The sequence below is a fragment of the Oncorhynchus clarkii genome, chromosome 33 (genome assembly GCF_045791955.1).
Source record: "Oncorhynchus clarkii lewisi isolate Uvic-CL-2024 chromosome 33, UVic_Ocla_1.0, whole genome shotgun sequence".
NCBI lineage: Eukaryota > Metazoa > Chordata > Actinopteri > Salmoniformes > Salmonidae > Oncorhynchus > Oncorhynchus clarkii.
Window position 1 is genome coordinate 10,493,524 of NC_092179.1, and position 14,930 is coordinate 10,508,453.

The window sequence follows — 14,930 nt, forward strand, 5'->3', positions numbered from 1 at the left end:
GGGAACAGTCATTGAGTGAGTCAACCCATTACTCTGTCATAAGACAATAGTCGCCATGACTGAGTTGGAATCAAATGGAGACGCCCAGTCATTCTCTTCTGGATGAATCCTCCCTAACCCTTATCTGATAATGTGCAACTAACTAAATGCACCCTAACCAAAGACTATATCTCAAACACATCCTTGCCAGCTCTACAGATCATGATGATCTGTGTTTTAAACTCGTCTCGGGGGGAGAGGGAGAGAGGGGAGAGATGGAGAGATAGGTGAAGAGGGTAGAAGGCCTGGTCGGCCAGCTGTGTTATGATAATACTACCACCAGAGAAGTCGGCATCAAAGCATCAAATCAACTTTCGAGTCAAATGTTCAAAAGTGACCTCTAGTTGGCATGTTTGGGATGCCAATATACAATTCAGTGGGAAAGTGATACTGTATGTCGTAGACATTACATCAGCTGATGTGTATAAATAGCAATAGCCGTTGTTCTGGAAACCTGGGACAGACTGAGGAGTGGTGTTGGGTGTTGGCCCCTGAACAAACAGTCCCTATGACATCACCCCACAACCATGTAAGAACTGAAAGAGGAGAAAGGACCTATGAGGAAGGACATCCACTGGTATGTAATAAAGGAACAAGGAAGGAGAAATGACTTTAATAGTGACACCATATACATTACTTTAAAACTGGACTGTGTAGCTTAGACTACATGTCACTCTTATTGACAGATAAGCCTTGAATCACAAACGTAACGTTTATGGGATAAAAAAAAAAAGGATTGGACTGAGACGTAAGTAGTCTATACAAGGACAACTAGCTATATCTATTAATTATGCAGGCTATAAACCAGGTTAGTTCATTAAATGTACTTTATGTAGGCATATGTATCATATGTAGGAGATATGTGTTGAAAGGGAAAGGGGGATACCTAGTCAGTTGTACAACTAAATGCATTCAACTGAAATGTGTCTTCCGCATTTAACCCAACACCTCTGAAATGTTTATAGGCTGAAGATAGCGCAGTAATTAGAACAGAGATGCAAATGTCATTATCATATTAATCACTAATCTTCCACTCAGTTATTCACTGGAAATGGTTAACAACTTTGTATAGCCTAACCAAACATTTGTTTTAATATATTTTTAATCTTATTGACATAATTTAACCCTCTGTGAGAGTGTAAGAACAGGATACTAAACACAAAAATTAAAATGTATAACAAGACATAAATCATCAATAATAATATGACACTTCAGCTGCAGTTTACACAGGCAGTTCAAATCTGATATTTTTTCCCATGAATTGGTCTTTTGACCAATCACATCAGGTATTTTCACATCAGCTCTTTTTCAGAGCTAATTTGATTGGTCAAAAGACCAATTAGTGAAAAAAAGATCAGAATTGGCTGCCTGTGTAAACGCAGCCTTGTTGTTGTCCATATGTGGGCCTACTATAATAGTGTATTAATAAAGCTTTGTACATGTTTTAATACATTTTCAGTTTATTTACACTAACATTGTAATTCAAGTAAGTTAGAATAATGAATTAATGTTAATTATGACTAATACTAATAGATAGCCCAATAGACTAACTAGAAGAACATAATAGACTAACATAGACCTTATGCTTGATCTGTAACCTACTGTTCTAAATAGTAATCTGACTGTCTCAAATATAGGTCAAACTTTAAGAAAACAGCAAAGCAAAAAAAACATTTTGTGCCTAGTAAATCCCATTGAGAACTTTTCGAGCGGGAGATGACTGTACCTAAATGAAACGTAGGTTATATAAACTGTGGGAGAAAAAAAATACAAAATGGAGTAGAAGGTTGACTAGAGTCACGTTGAAATTCAACGTGACTTATGGTCTTGGAACGCAGCCTTTGCGAAACGTGACGCAATGCCAACATAAGAATGTGTCACATTCTAAAGAGCTGGGAAAATGGGTCCTACGTGCCAAGATATTTTACTTAGAGAGCATAACTCTGGCACAGTGCAGCAAGTCTTTGCGCGCAGTTCGAATCTTACCACTCACGGAACTTCAAAACTTTCTTATGATGAAAACGAGGTAAGACATCTATTGAAAAACTCATAAAACGTTTCTTGATTTCAAGAAAGTAGTCCATACCAATGTTATTTTTATTGTATGCCAGATTTTGCATTAGCCTACACTCTTAGAAAAAAGGGTTCCGTAACGGTTATTTGGCTGTCCCCATAGGATAACCCTTTTTGGACCCAGGTATAACTATTATGGGTTCCAAGTAGAACCCTCTGTGTGTGGAAAGAGTTCTACCTGGAACCAAAACGGGTTTTCATATGGGAACAGTCGAATAACCATTTTCGGTTCTAGATATAGCACCTTTTTTTCTAAGTGCATTGAAGACTGCAAGGCCAGGGTGCACACATTTACCAACCCTTTGTGTCATTTGATGACATTTATTTAAAGACATCAGGAATGACTGATTACATCAAGGTGTTTTCCTTGGGCATTGTCCAGCTCCAAACCCCCGATTGTTATGATGATTATCACGTGATTAAGTATTCTGTTGCGGTAGGACGTCCCATTGCCTTGTTGGAACAAACAAGTCACATAAGGGGACAAGGGAGCGCAATAACTGGGAGCTTTTAAAGTTATATTAGTTCATCGTGGACAGTGAAGAGTATCAGTCTGTACTTCGGTGAGGCGCCTCATTTTATTTTTGAGCAACAACATCAAGAATCGCAACATTATTTCACATTTGAGTGCATCATTGGACACTGCTGGTAAGAGAAGTCACATATTGGCAGCATTTGAGAAGTTTTGCATTCTTATTCAGACTTTGCAGAGGCAAATCTGTGCTGTTTCGGGTTGTTATTGTCCATGTGTATTTTTTCTGTTGCATCTCATTGATCAACATCTCATGTAGTATGCGAATGTAACTGCGTCATCTGTGATGTATACTTCTGCTGTGCTATCTTCAATAAGGCTCGTTTGAATCTATTTTAACATCTGGCAATGATTTCGGGTGCCGTACTCTTAAAATGTGTTTCAAACTTTTTCTCATCTTATCGCCTATTTGGAGAAGTTGGACATAATTATTATCGGAGATTGAGAATGTTCGTGTGGATCTGGGGATTCCAGAGAGTTGTAAATGGTCTAGTTACCGCGCCCACTTTTCGGACGCAAACAACTTTCACTCGCAAGAGTTGAGCTGTTGCTGTTGAAGGGATGACAGTTTCTATTCGTTTAGGATAATGTTGTTATTTTTATTAAAAAATATGTTATTGGAAAGAATACTTATTTCAATCAAAGGATTTAACGTAAAACGTGTTTTCAAACCACGTTGAAAATATTTGTTATTCACTGAACAGGCTAATAAGAATATTCTCAAACTGCGTCATGAACGCAGTGTAGAGTATGGGCATCTATGGCATAGTAGGACTAACGTATATCATACAAAGCCTACTATAATCTTTATGTAAGTTATTCAATATCTATAGCTAAAGAGCAACGAATATAATGTACATTTGTTTTAACACAGTTGACAGGCCATGCTCAACCCCATCAATTCCCTGGCTCTCGCTCCTGTTTTCCTCAAGATTCTTACACTCAAACAAATGCTGGGTTAAAAACAACACCATTTGTGTTATTTGGTAACTCAGCACAAGGTAAATATTGGACATGCTGAATTCTTTCTTGAATAACCCAACATGTTGGGCTGTTGGGATTACCCCAACATGGGTTCATTTAACCATCAATCATGTTTTTATTTACTTTCAGCAACTCGGTCTTTTTTTTACAATGTTCTTTTCAGGAGGGGTTTCCTATAAGGGGCGTGGCTTTCAGATCGTCTCTGACGTGGCCAAAAGTAACTAAGTGTCATACTTGTTCATGATGTTAAGTTTGTACAGTGCAAAATAAAAAGTTCCTAGAATATTTTTGCACATTACATATTTTAATATAAAATGAGTAACATTACTATTTCCATATTGTAACAAAGTGCTAACTATCCCAACAATTTGGATATCCATAGGCTCTTGAGAAACTCATACAGTTGTGTAAGCCTCATTAAAGCTATAAAGGTGTCAGTGTTAAATCTTAAAATGTGTTAACCATTAGGGATGTGACAAATAGTAAACATTTCTTAATGTTTAAACCTCCATTTTTTAAATCAGTTTTCCGTTAAAACACTATGACAAATTCATAAAAATCTACTTGGAATTCATAATGCAGATGCGCTGCTGCAAACAACTATTTGGGGTCTCACGGGGTTGCCTTTTCAGGTGGTTAAGCATTCCACCCAGTGGTGATTTTAGCATGTAGAATGTTGTGTGTGCTGAATTTGCACGTGCAAGCCAAGCGTCATCACTACTATCAGTAGCACTGTCAAAGCTGTACAAAAAAAGTTAGTAAACAAGCACACACCGGCCAGGAATGATGTGTTTACAATACCGCGTTGGTGAAAACAGACCAAATTATTAGGGTGAGGCACGTGGGCTACTAACAGCTTACTACACAACGTACACTTAGTATTACTTTCTTCTCTACAGTACACATATCTCTCTGGCATCCTACATAATTTATGAAGGAGCATAAGACATTTTTGGACTCACGTTGTTGTGATTTGCTTTCCTTTGTGGGCAAATTTTGTCATCAAAGAGAAAGATGCCGAATTTACAATTTGCGAGTTGAATGACCGTTCAAAATGCATTTTCCCAGTTTGAGCTGTTTATTCCAGACTTCCCAGTTGCAATGCTTGCAGTTAGCCACTGTCACTGATTCCTTACAAACCACTCATTGTTGAATTTGCGATCTCCAAATTGTTGTGTAATGTTTATATCCAATGGTCGATGAGCACCGGTACGTTTTATCTATAGTTTCTCTTCATTATTTCTCTTCAAATGACAAGGATTAAAAAGGATTTGCCAGTAGATTGTTGACTTGATTCATGTTGATGACTGCTAGCTAAGATTGTGAAAGTAAGATGATCAGTCCAATCAAAGCTACTGTACATATAACGTGATTTGATGTAATTTCTGTGGCCAAAGACCTTGAGCCTTCTTGGAAGGGCACTTGTAATGTAACTCTATGGCAGGACCCAAAGGGCTGAAATGTTGATGTCTACCTTTTCTAAGGACTTAAGCTTGGGAATTGCATAAGGTTCCCATGAGTGACAGAACACTGAGCCTGTCACAGCGCAATGCTCCTATTTTCTGCTGGCCAGCCCCGCCACCACAGAAAGCACTGAGCTAGGCTCAAACACCTGCATTTTGGAGCTGCGGCTTTATTAACTCAATTATATACTGTATATATATTTGTACATTGTTTGCAAACTGATAGGTGACACGTATTAATACCAAAATAACATGCAAAACAGGCAAGAGTCCCCCTCCCAAAATATGAATATATGTATATATTAAAAAAAAAAAAAAAATCAAGGGTCTCAAAACAGGTGGGGCTCTGCCCTGAAACACGGGTCACCACTGATTATACCTGTACCTCCATTACTGTACCTCAATTCCACTTCACAAAGTTTGCATTTCCTTCTCATTTAAGTATTGCCATGCAGGACTTCACTGCTGTTGCTTGCCTTTCTCTTGCCATTTTCCCAACTCTTAACGATGATGACATAGGGGTGGAGAGTCGACTCCAAATGTATTCCTCCACTCCTTGCACGTTGACTCCCATTTCTGAGTGCAAGACTTGACTCATAAGATTTGGTAATTTTGGAATGGAGGAGATAGATTTTTGCCGTACATCAGAGAACGCAAACACTTGCGTCGTTCATAGTGAGCTAGTGAAGGACGGAGGTAGAGGGATGGGCACAATATAGGCAGGTCGGCCACCATGCAGACAGATTCCGAACTGTGCACTCGGCCTATCTATCGGCAATCAAACGCTGTAACTTCAGTAAAGCAAGGCGTATCATCAATGAATAGGCTACGATATTCTACATGCAACAAACCAAACACTGAACACAAACTCTCATCATTAGGAAAGGAGGGGGAGAAAACAACCCAGCATCAATAACCCATCAGTTATTAAAGAAAACAACCCAGCATCAATAACCCATCAGTTTTTAAAGAAAACAACCCAGCATCAATAACCCATCAGTTTTTAAAGAAAACAACCCAGCATCAATAACCCATCAGTTTTTAAAGAAAACAGCCCAGCATCAATAACCCATCAGTTATTAAAGAAAACAACCCAGCATCAATAACCCATCAGTTACTAAATAAAACAACCCAGCATCAATAACCCATCAGTTACTAAATAAAACAACCCAGCATCAATAACCCATCAGCTATTAAATAAAACAACCCAGCATCAATAACCCATCAGCTATTAAATTAAACAACCCAGCATCAATAACCCATCAGCTATTAAATAAAACAACCCAGCATCAATAACCCATCAGTTATTAAAGAAAACAACCCAGCATCAATAACCTGTCAGTTATTAAAGAAAACAACCCAACTAATAGAACGAACGCCTGCAAACCAGCCGTTGAGTCATCCAAGCAACCCAGCATAGTGTATGCGTCTCTCAAAGTATAACATCCAAAAATTTGATTCAAACATTTATTATTATTTATTTTTTGGTGTGTTTTATTTTCAATTTGGCTGTTTCTTTGAGTTTTCTTTATAGATGAACGTCCTAAAAGGTTGTCCATCTGATCCATAAAACCTAATGTTCTCAATGTGGAATAATGGTTTCTTTTACTCAAGCCCTTTTCTTCGTATGAGGGGGCTGGCATTTTAAGCCAGACGTTTTAACAGTTGCATCCCAGACGCTGTAAAGTTTGCCGTGTAACAATGTTAGGGATTAGCCCCAAGGAGCAGAAATGGTTCACTGCCTGTCTGGCGCACCTTTTTCAGTGTGGTTCCTTCCAATTCACTGATGCTGATAGTGGGTAACTGACTGTTACACTCTGGCGGGTAACACTATATTTCACGGAGGCAAAATAATACGAAAAAAAAAAGATCTAGATGTTTCAGTGAAGGGAACGTTTGAGGGACTTTGTCATTATAGGACCTAGGATAGACTCAGCAAGGCAACTCTGACCAACAGAACAGGTATTTATTTCAGGAAGTCAGACTGTTACATGTGATCTATTGAATATGAATTAATATTTTCTAGACTTTGGAAGTCGTAATGTAGGCTGTATACTGTTTTACTTGCTGTCACATTTTGAATATAATCGCTGTGGGGAATTATGTGACTTTGAACATTTGAACAAAAAGCTGATCAGTCCACAAGGAGTCTCAGAGTAGGAGTGCTGATCTAGGATCTGTCCATATAATCGTATACACTATGATCTAAAAGACAAAACTGATCCTAGATCAGCACTGCTACCCCGAGAGGCTTTGTGGATACAGGGCCAGGTTTCCTTGTTGGGTAGAATGTTTGCATGTCACAAAAAAAGGTGGGAATTTATAACACTAGTTTTGGACAGTTGTAAATAGTAAACTACAACAACGTGTAACATTCCTGAAGTTCAGAATGTATCCCTGCAATTACATGGGGTTACTAGAAGAGCACATGAAACATTCTCACGTGAGGTGAAACATTCTCCATACGTTTCCCGGTCCGCACCATGTGACCTTTCCTCCTGACCTCTCACCTCTGGCAGCCAGAGCAGAGACCAGAGCAGGTGGAGCAGGTTCATTTTTACATACTTCATGTGTTCTTCTATTCTGATTCTGTGGATGTTGGAGATTTATTTGGTGTGTGGGTCTCTTACCATATGGTTAATTACTAAGGGCAGGGGTACTCAACTCTTACCCTACGATGTCCGGAGCCTGCTGATTTTCTGTTCTACCTGATGATTAATTGCACACACTTGGTGTCCAAAGTCTAAATCAATCCCTGATTGGGGGGAAACAATGAAGAATGCAGAAAATGCAGTGGAACTGTCTTCAAGGTCCAGAGTTGAATGTGAGGGAGGTAGGGCATGTGTGTTTGATAACATTAAACTCAACGTTGTCCCAAAAGGTCAAACGCTGATATGAGTATGTGTGTGTGTTTGTGCGTAGCCTAAACCTAGACCACACCAATAGTGACCTGGGTCACACCTCATAGAAAAAACAGACACCTCACCTCTAACCATCTCCCTTTCTCTCTCAGGGACATTAAGATGGCGTCATCATCATTATTATCTGACGGGGCCATGCTGGTCTGTCGGAGTGTAGAGGAGCTGAAGCGCATGGCCCAGGGCCCGGTGAGGAGGAACCTGTTTGGGCCTGTGGACCACGAGCAGCTGCAACAGGATTTCCAGAGGCACCTGGGTATGAGCGTGGAGTCGGCCAACAAGCGCTGGGACTTTGACTTCAACACCGGCCAGCCGGCCGCCAAGGGCGCCAGCGTGGAGTGGGAGGAGATGAAATGCCAGGATGTGCCGGCGTTCTACCGCAACTGTGTGTTGAGGAAGCCGGTGATTGGCATCGACGGGCAGAGGGCGGGGAGAGAGAATGTCAGGTTGGCCCGGGCATCGTCTCCAGGGTTGTCCAGTTGTGGTGAGGAGTACCTGGAGGTGACCACCAGGGAGAGCTATACAATCCAGAGGCCAGAGAAGAAGATGGCCAGCCAGAGGGCAGGAGCAGTCAAACGGAGACAAGCCGCCATAACAGGTCAGTGTCAATGAACGATCTTTCCTCCCTCCTTTTTCCTTCTATTGGGCTTCATACAAAAGCTGTACGAAAAAAAGCAATAGAGAGTTAGTAGTATACACATTTTCTGACACAAATAGTGAGTCCAGAGGTTAACGTGACTATAATTATGATGATAATAAATAAATAATAGTAATAAATACAGTTGTATATTTTGTATTATTATTATAGCAACCATAAGCCCAGAGGTCTTCATTTAAAGAGAGATAATATAAGTTTACAGGTTGTTTTGAACGTCAAAAGAACCTGTTATTAACCTGTTATTAACCTTTTATTAACCATTGAGTAACAGTTGTGAATACCTCAGTGTGCTGCCAAAAGCACTGTATGTGAACTATGTTAGGAACAGGCCATGCAACAACACTGTGTTACCTGTGCTATGTCTCCAAACAGTTTATATAACCCTGTTATAAGCCTTGATGTGTGCGTCACAAATTGCACCATATCCCCTATATCAAGTGCCCTACTTTTTACCCTCTGGGCCCTGGTTAAAAGTAGTGAACTATAGGGTGCCATTTGGGATGCACATATTATTTCCCCGATAGAACATTACTGGGACTGGGAACTAACACCTGTTCTCTCTCTCTCTGCTGGTCATCCACAGAATTCTTTGTCGTGAAGAAGAGGACGACCATGCATGACAAACTGTCCTCTCTGCAGTAAACACAGCCCAGGAAAGAGTGCAATTCAGTGGGCATGCTCCGTTTGGAACTCACCTCATTAAGATGGATATATAATTTCTGCAGCGTTCTGTAGCGACTCTGACGGTCGAAGAGTTCATAGCTACAATATGTCTTAAAGGAAGTGGAAAAGGAAGTGGAAATGATGGATGTTTGTATATATATTTATATAGCTGTATTTCATCTATATTTTCTAAGCTTGTATTATTGTCTAAGCTTTAGATTATACTGTGAAATAATTCAAATGCACTCATCAGGAAAAAAAAAACAATGGCTATGTTGTAAGAGATTTCTTCCAACAGTACCCTTGGTGTAGTATTTAACTCCCAACCACTTCGCCCCACACTCTAACTACCTCTCTAAGAGTAGTTCAACTATTCCTGACCTCACTCCACGTGTCGTCTTCAGTTTCACCACGGCTGTAAAAGTATCAGCCACGCGAGTAAGAGGCCCCGGGGTCACCTCAGGTCAAATTGGCAACGTGACCATGATTAGCCTAGGGTGCAAAGGTCAACTGTGAAGTTCCAGCATCAGGCATCGGTATGATAATGATACATCTTATTGAGCAGTAGTACTTCTCAGTAAATGTCTATTATTACAGTAATTGTTTTATTCTTAAGCCTTTTGGTGTGAGTATTATTACAGAGTGATATTTGGTGTCGGTAGGAAACAAGCTTAAATTAGCTTAAGTTCATTCTCAAATATTGTTATTATGGCTAGCATACACTTCACTGTTGGCACCACCGTCTCTGTAGAATTTGGCAAAAATCTCAGTGCACAACTGAATAAAATAAATTGTTTTTATTTTATTTAGCTCCCTTTGTCTTTTTAAGGTAGTAAAACATATTCTTGGAAACTTTTTGGTAACAAAACTGAATATACCTTGTATGTTTGCTTTGTTGGCTAAATCCTTTTAACAACGTTGCCTTTTCTACTCTTGTCTTTGTATAATGGCAGCCTCTAGGTTTTGAACTCTTTCCTGTATGAAGGAATGTAGCTTTGACATTGTTTGGAATTGAAGTTAAATGGTGTTGCAGTTCACAAAAGTACATGAATCCTTAATGCATACGGAACATTCCAGGTTCTGTCAGTAAATGATTATTTTTTACGAGGAGCTGAGCTGCAACACATTTCCATTCCTGTGCTAAAATACAAGACAGTTGTGACAACTGAGGCAGTTGACCAAAATAAAAAAAAGAGAAAAAAACATATTATATGTGAGTCATCTGTAAGCGTTGGCTTGAGTCAAGGGACATAGAAATCCACATGCCTTAAGCATCTCCAAATCCATCTCAGATAAACCTGTGATTAATATGCCGTATCACAGATTTGTCCGTTGGCATTGCATTCCAAACTTTATGCCGTTCATTCTCCATAGCCTGAGTCGCATCGCAATACTGTAAATAATAGTGGCAAAAATAGCAGTCCTACAGGGAGTGCCTTTCCCTAAATGTGTCATGTTCGAACAAATAGACATCATCTGGATTACCTACCTCATTGAGTGATTGACAAAAAGAATAGAAAAAAAGATATACAACATTTTTTTAAAAAGTCAAATAATTCCAAAATATTTGTTGGAAACTACAGAGATGATTTGTTATTGCTGTTCATAGCTGGTTCAGTGGGATAGCGGGTTCAGACCATAGGCTTTAGTTACACATCAGGTAAAAGTGTGTCAGAGTGATAGGACCCATTCCAGCTCAAAGCAGGACGGAGGAAACTCAAGTCCTCTGGGAGTCCTGAGCTTTGTTATTTTTATTTATTTATTTTATTTAACCTTTATTTAACCAGGAAGGGCTCATTGAGATTAAAATCTCTTTTTCCAAGAGCACCCTGGCCAAGATAGGCAGCACCATGTCATTTTAAAAAAAAATGACAGACAGACAACATGAAAAACTACAAGTAATCTAGTAGAAACCATTGAATTCACAAGAGTATAAAACAGCAAATTAAAAACATTGACAGGTCAGGGAATCAGCCTCAAAAGTTCTTCCAATTTAAAAGTATTTTATACCAAATTCACCAATCGGGACAAGTTCTTCCAGTTTAAAAGCCCTTTACCAATTTCAGTTGGGACATTTGGAACAGTTAGCAGGATAAAGTCCAGCGAACGAAGAGAGTACCCACCACATTTCTGAACAATAAAAATTCACAAATAAAAAGGTAGTAAACCCAAAATGGCTTTGTAAATAAAAGTATACCAGTAACTGAGCCTACGAGTGACTAGAGAAGGCCAGCCAACCCTGGTATACAAAGTGCAGTGGTGCGTAAGGGTTTTGCAGTTTAAAATACATCTCAAAGTGCCATGGTAAAGGGTGTCAATTGATCTCAAACACTGAGTGGAAGCATTCATATATAAAATATCCCCCATAGTCTAGTAAAGGCATAAATGTAGCTGATGCTAGCCTCCTTCTGGCTTCAAAAGAAAAACAGGCCTTATTCCTAAAATAAAATCCCAATTTCAGTTTAAATTTTTTTGTAAATTGTTGAATATGCAATTTAAAAGAGAGGCCGTCATCAATTAAAATTCCATTACCACTAGCTCTCTTGGCTTGCTTTGCTTTGACTGGTCTCCCAGAAGTAGACAGAATGGAGGATAGACCGCAACAGAATGATGTCAGAGACCCTGAATCAAAGAGGTTCTATAGCCAGACGAGTGGCCTGTGTTCTAGAGGGCTTTTGTCTGGATCCAAAGAGGTTCTTATAGCACCGCCCTCTTGACTTGCCAACGTAGAGAGTCATGTCAACAGAATGTTTTCATTTCTGTTTACACACTTCACCTCACCAATGGAATCGATTATCCGTTTTTTATTTAATAATATTTGATGGTGTTTTTTGTGTGTGTGTTCGGATTTGAGTCTGTGTGTATGTTGGTTTATATGCGCCTGTCTTTCAATGTGTTCAAAATAAAACTTTAAAAGTCTGTTAACTTATTTTTAACGATGTATCTTGTTTTTGTAGGGAAATAATTCTAAATGCCCTTTTGGTAAAACTAACGGATTATGTGTATTGCACTAAAACATTGACAAGATGTTTCTGATTTTATAGAGCTACTCTCGTGGAAGGGGAAGTGTTTAGAAAAACTAAACCGTCACTGCTGAACTGGGACACCGACGATGGGCTATCATAGTTTGGGTCGGACACAAAATGATAAATAGATATTAGGTGCTTTCTTGGTATTACAACAGTGTTAAAACAAGGCAATACTCAGCCCTAATATTACTGACTGTACTGGTTTTCCCAGAATTCCCTTTGCAAGCTAACTGTGATAAGTTGCTGCTCCATCCTGCACCCCCCCACCCGGCCCAGTGTGTCCCACAGTGGCAAAATAAACTTTGCTCTAAATCGAATTAACCTGTCTATCGCAGGTATATCAAAACATAGTATTGCATGCCTTATTTGCATGAATGAATAATATCCTTGTATATGTTTTTGATAAGATAATGGCTAATGTATTGAAAGTGTACTACAACGTAATTACATGGGAGCAGAATATTACCTTTGATTTGGTAAAAGTTTGAAAATAAAATGACAAATGTTGAAATTGTGGACATATTTGTGGAAGATTCATTGACCGGTTTTTGGTGCACTGTTGACTTTGATGTTAATTTGTTACAGTATGTTTCCGATCATTATTAAATGATATAAATATACACAAAGTATTGTTTTCTTAGACTGGTCTTCATTCATAATCTATTACGTCCTTATACATTCATATGATCTTCAGTGTCAACAGCTGGAAAATCTAGTAGGCCTACTAATTCAACACATATTAGGCCTACTAATTCAACACATATCAGGCCTACTAATTCAACACATATCAGGCCTACTAACTCAACACATATCAGGCCTATTAATTCAACACATATCAGGCCTACTAATTCTACACATATCAGGCCTACTAATTCAACACATATCAGGCCTACTAATTCAACACATAGCAGGCCTACTAATTCAACACATATCAGGCCTACTAATTCAACACATATCAGGCCTACTAATTCAACACATATCAGGCCTACTAATTCTACACATATCAGGCCTACTAATTCTACACATATCAGGCCTACTAATTCAACACATATCAGGCCTACTAATTCAACACATATCAGGCCTACTAATTCAACACATATTAGGCCTACTAATTCAACACATATCAGGCCTACTAATTCAACACATATCAGGCCTCAGACCTACTAATTCAACACATATCAGCCTACTAATTCAACACATATCAGGCCTACTAATTCAACACATATCAGGCCTACTAATTCAACACATATCAGGCCTACTAATTCAACACATATCAGGCCTACTAATTCAACACATATCAGGCCTACTAATTCAACACATATCAGGCCTACTAATTCAACACATATCAGGCCTACTAATTCTACACGTATCAGGCCTACTAATTCAACAAATATAAGGCCTACTAATTCAACACATATCAGGCCTACTAATTCAACACATATCAGGCCTACTAATTCTACACATATCAGGCCTACTAATTCAACAAATATCAGGCCTACTAATTCAACACATATCAGGCCTACTAATTCTACACATATCAGGCCTACTAATTCTACACATATCAGGCCTACTAATTCAACACATATCAGGCCTACTAATTCAACACATATCAGGCCTACTAATTCAACACATATCAGGCCTACTAATTCAACACATATCAGGCCTACTAATTCAACACATATCACTAATTCAACACATATCAGGCCTACTAATTCAACACATATCACACTAATTCAACACATATCAGGCCTACTAATTCAACACATATCAGGCCTACTAATTCAACACATATCAGGCCTACTAATTCTACACATATCAGGCCTACTAATTCAACACATATCAGGCCTACTAATTCTACACATATCAGGCCTACTAATTCAACACATATCAGGCCTACTAATTCAACACATATCAGGCCTACTAATTCAACACATATCAGGCCTACTAATTCTACACATATTAGGCCTACTAATTCAACACATATCAGGCCTACTAATTCTACACATATTAGGCCTACTAATTCTACACATATTAGGCCTACTAATTCTACACATATTAGGCCTACAAATTCTATTAAGCCTACTAATTCCATTAGGCCTACTAATTCTACACATATTAAGTCTACTAATTCTATTAGGCCTACTAATTCTATTAGGCCTACTAATTCAGCACATATTAGGCCTACTAATTCTATTAAGCCTACTAATTCTATTAGGCCTACTAATTCTACACGTATTAAGTCTACTAATTCTATTAGGCCTACTAATTCTACACGTATTAAGCCTACTAATCCTACACATATTAGGCCAACTAATTCTATTAGGCCTACTAATTCTACACGTATTAAGTCTACTAATTCTATACATATCAGGCCTACTAATTCAGACCTACTAATTCTACACATATTAGGCCTACTAATTCTACACATATTAGGCCTACAAATTCTATTAAGCCTACTAATTCTATTAGGCCTATTAATTCTACACATATTAGGCCTACTAATTCTATTAAGTCTACTAATTCTATTAGGCCTACTAAATCAGCACATATTAGGCCTACTAATTCTATTAA

The 14,930-nt window shown here is 38.6% G+C and overlaps 1 protein-coding gene across 2 annotated transcripts; it reads left to right on the top strand.

Moving 5' to 3' along the window:
• The first annotated feature begins 1,778 nt into the window (after positions 1-1,778).
• LOC139392742 (cyclin-dependent kinase inhibitor 1-like) lies at positions 1,779-12,985 on the top strand. Of its 2 annotated transcripts, none has more exons than XM_071140961.1 (3): positions 1,779-2,065; positions 8,105-8,607; positions 9,251-10,133. In XM_071140961.1, exons 1-3 carry the CDS (start codon positions 2,052-2,054, stop codon positions 9,307-9,309), a joined length of 576 nt encoding a protein of 191 aa, XP_070997062.1. In that variant the 5' UTR covers positions 1,779-2,051; the 3' UTR covers positions 9,310-10,133. The 2 variants fall into 2 exon arrangements, with proteins under 2 accessions (XP_070997062.1, XP_070997063.1); XM_071140962.1 differs by lacking the exon at positions 1,779-2,065 and adding an exon at positions 2,271-2,760 and having other exon boundaries at positions 9,251-12,985.
• The last annotated feature ends 1,945 nt before the right edge of the window (positions 12,986-14,930 follow it).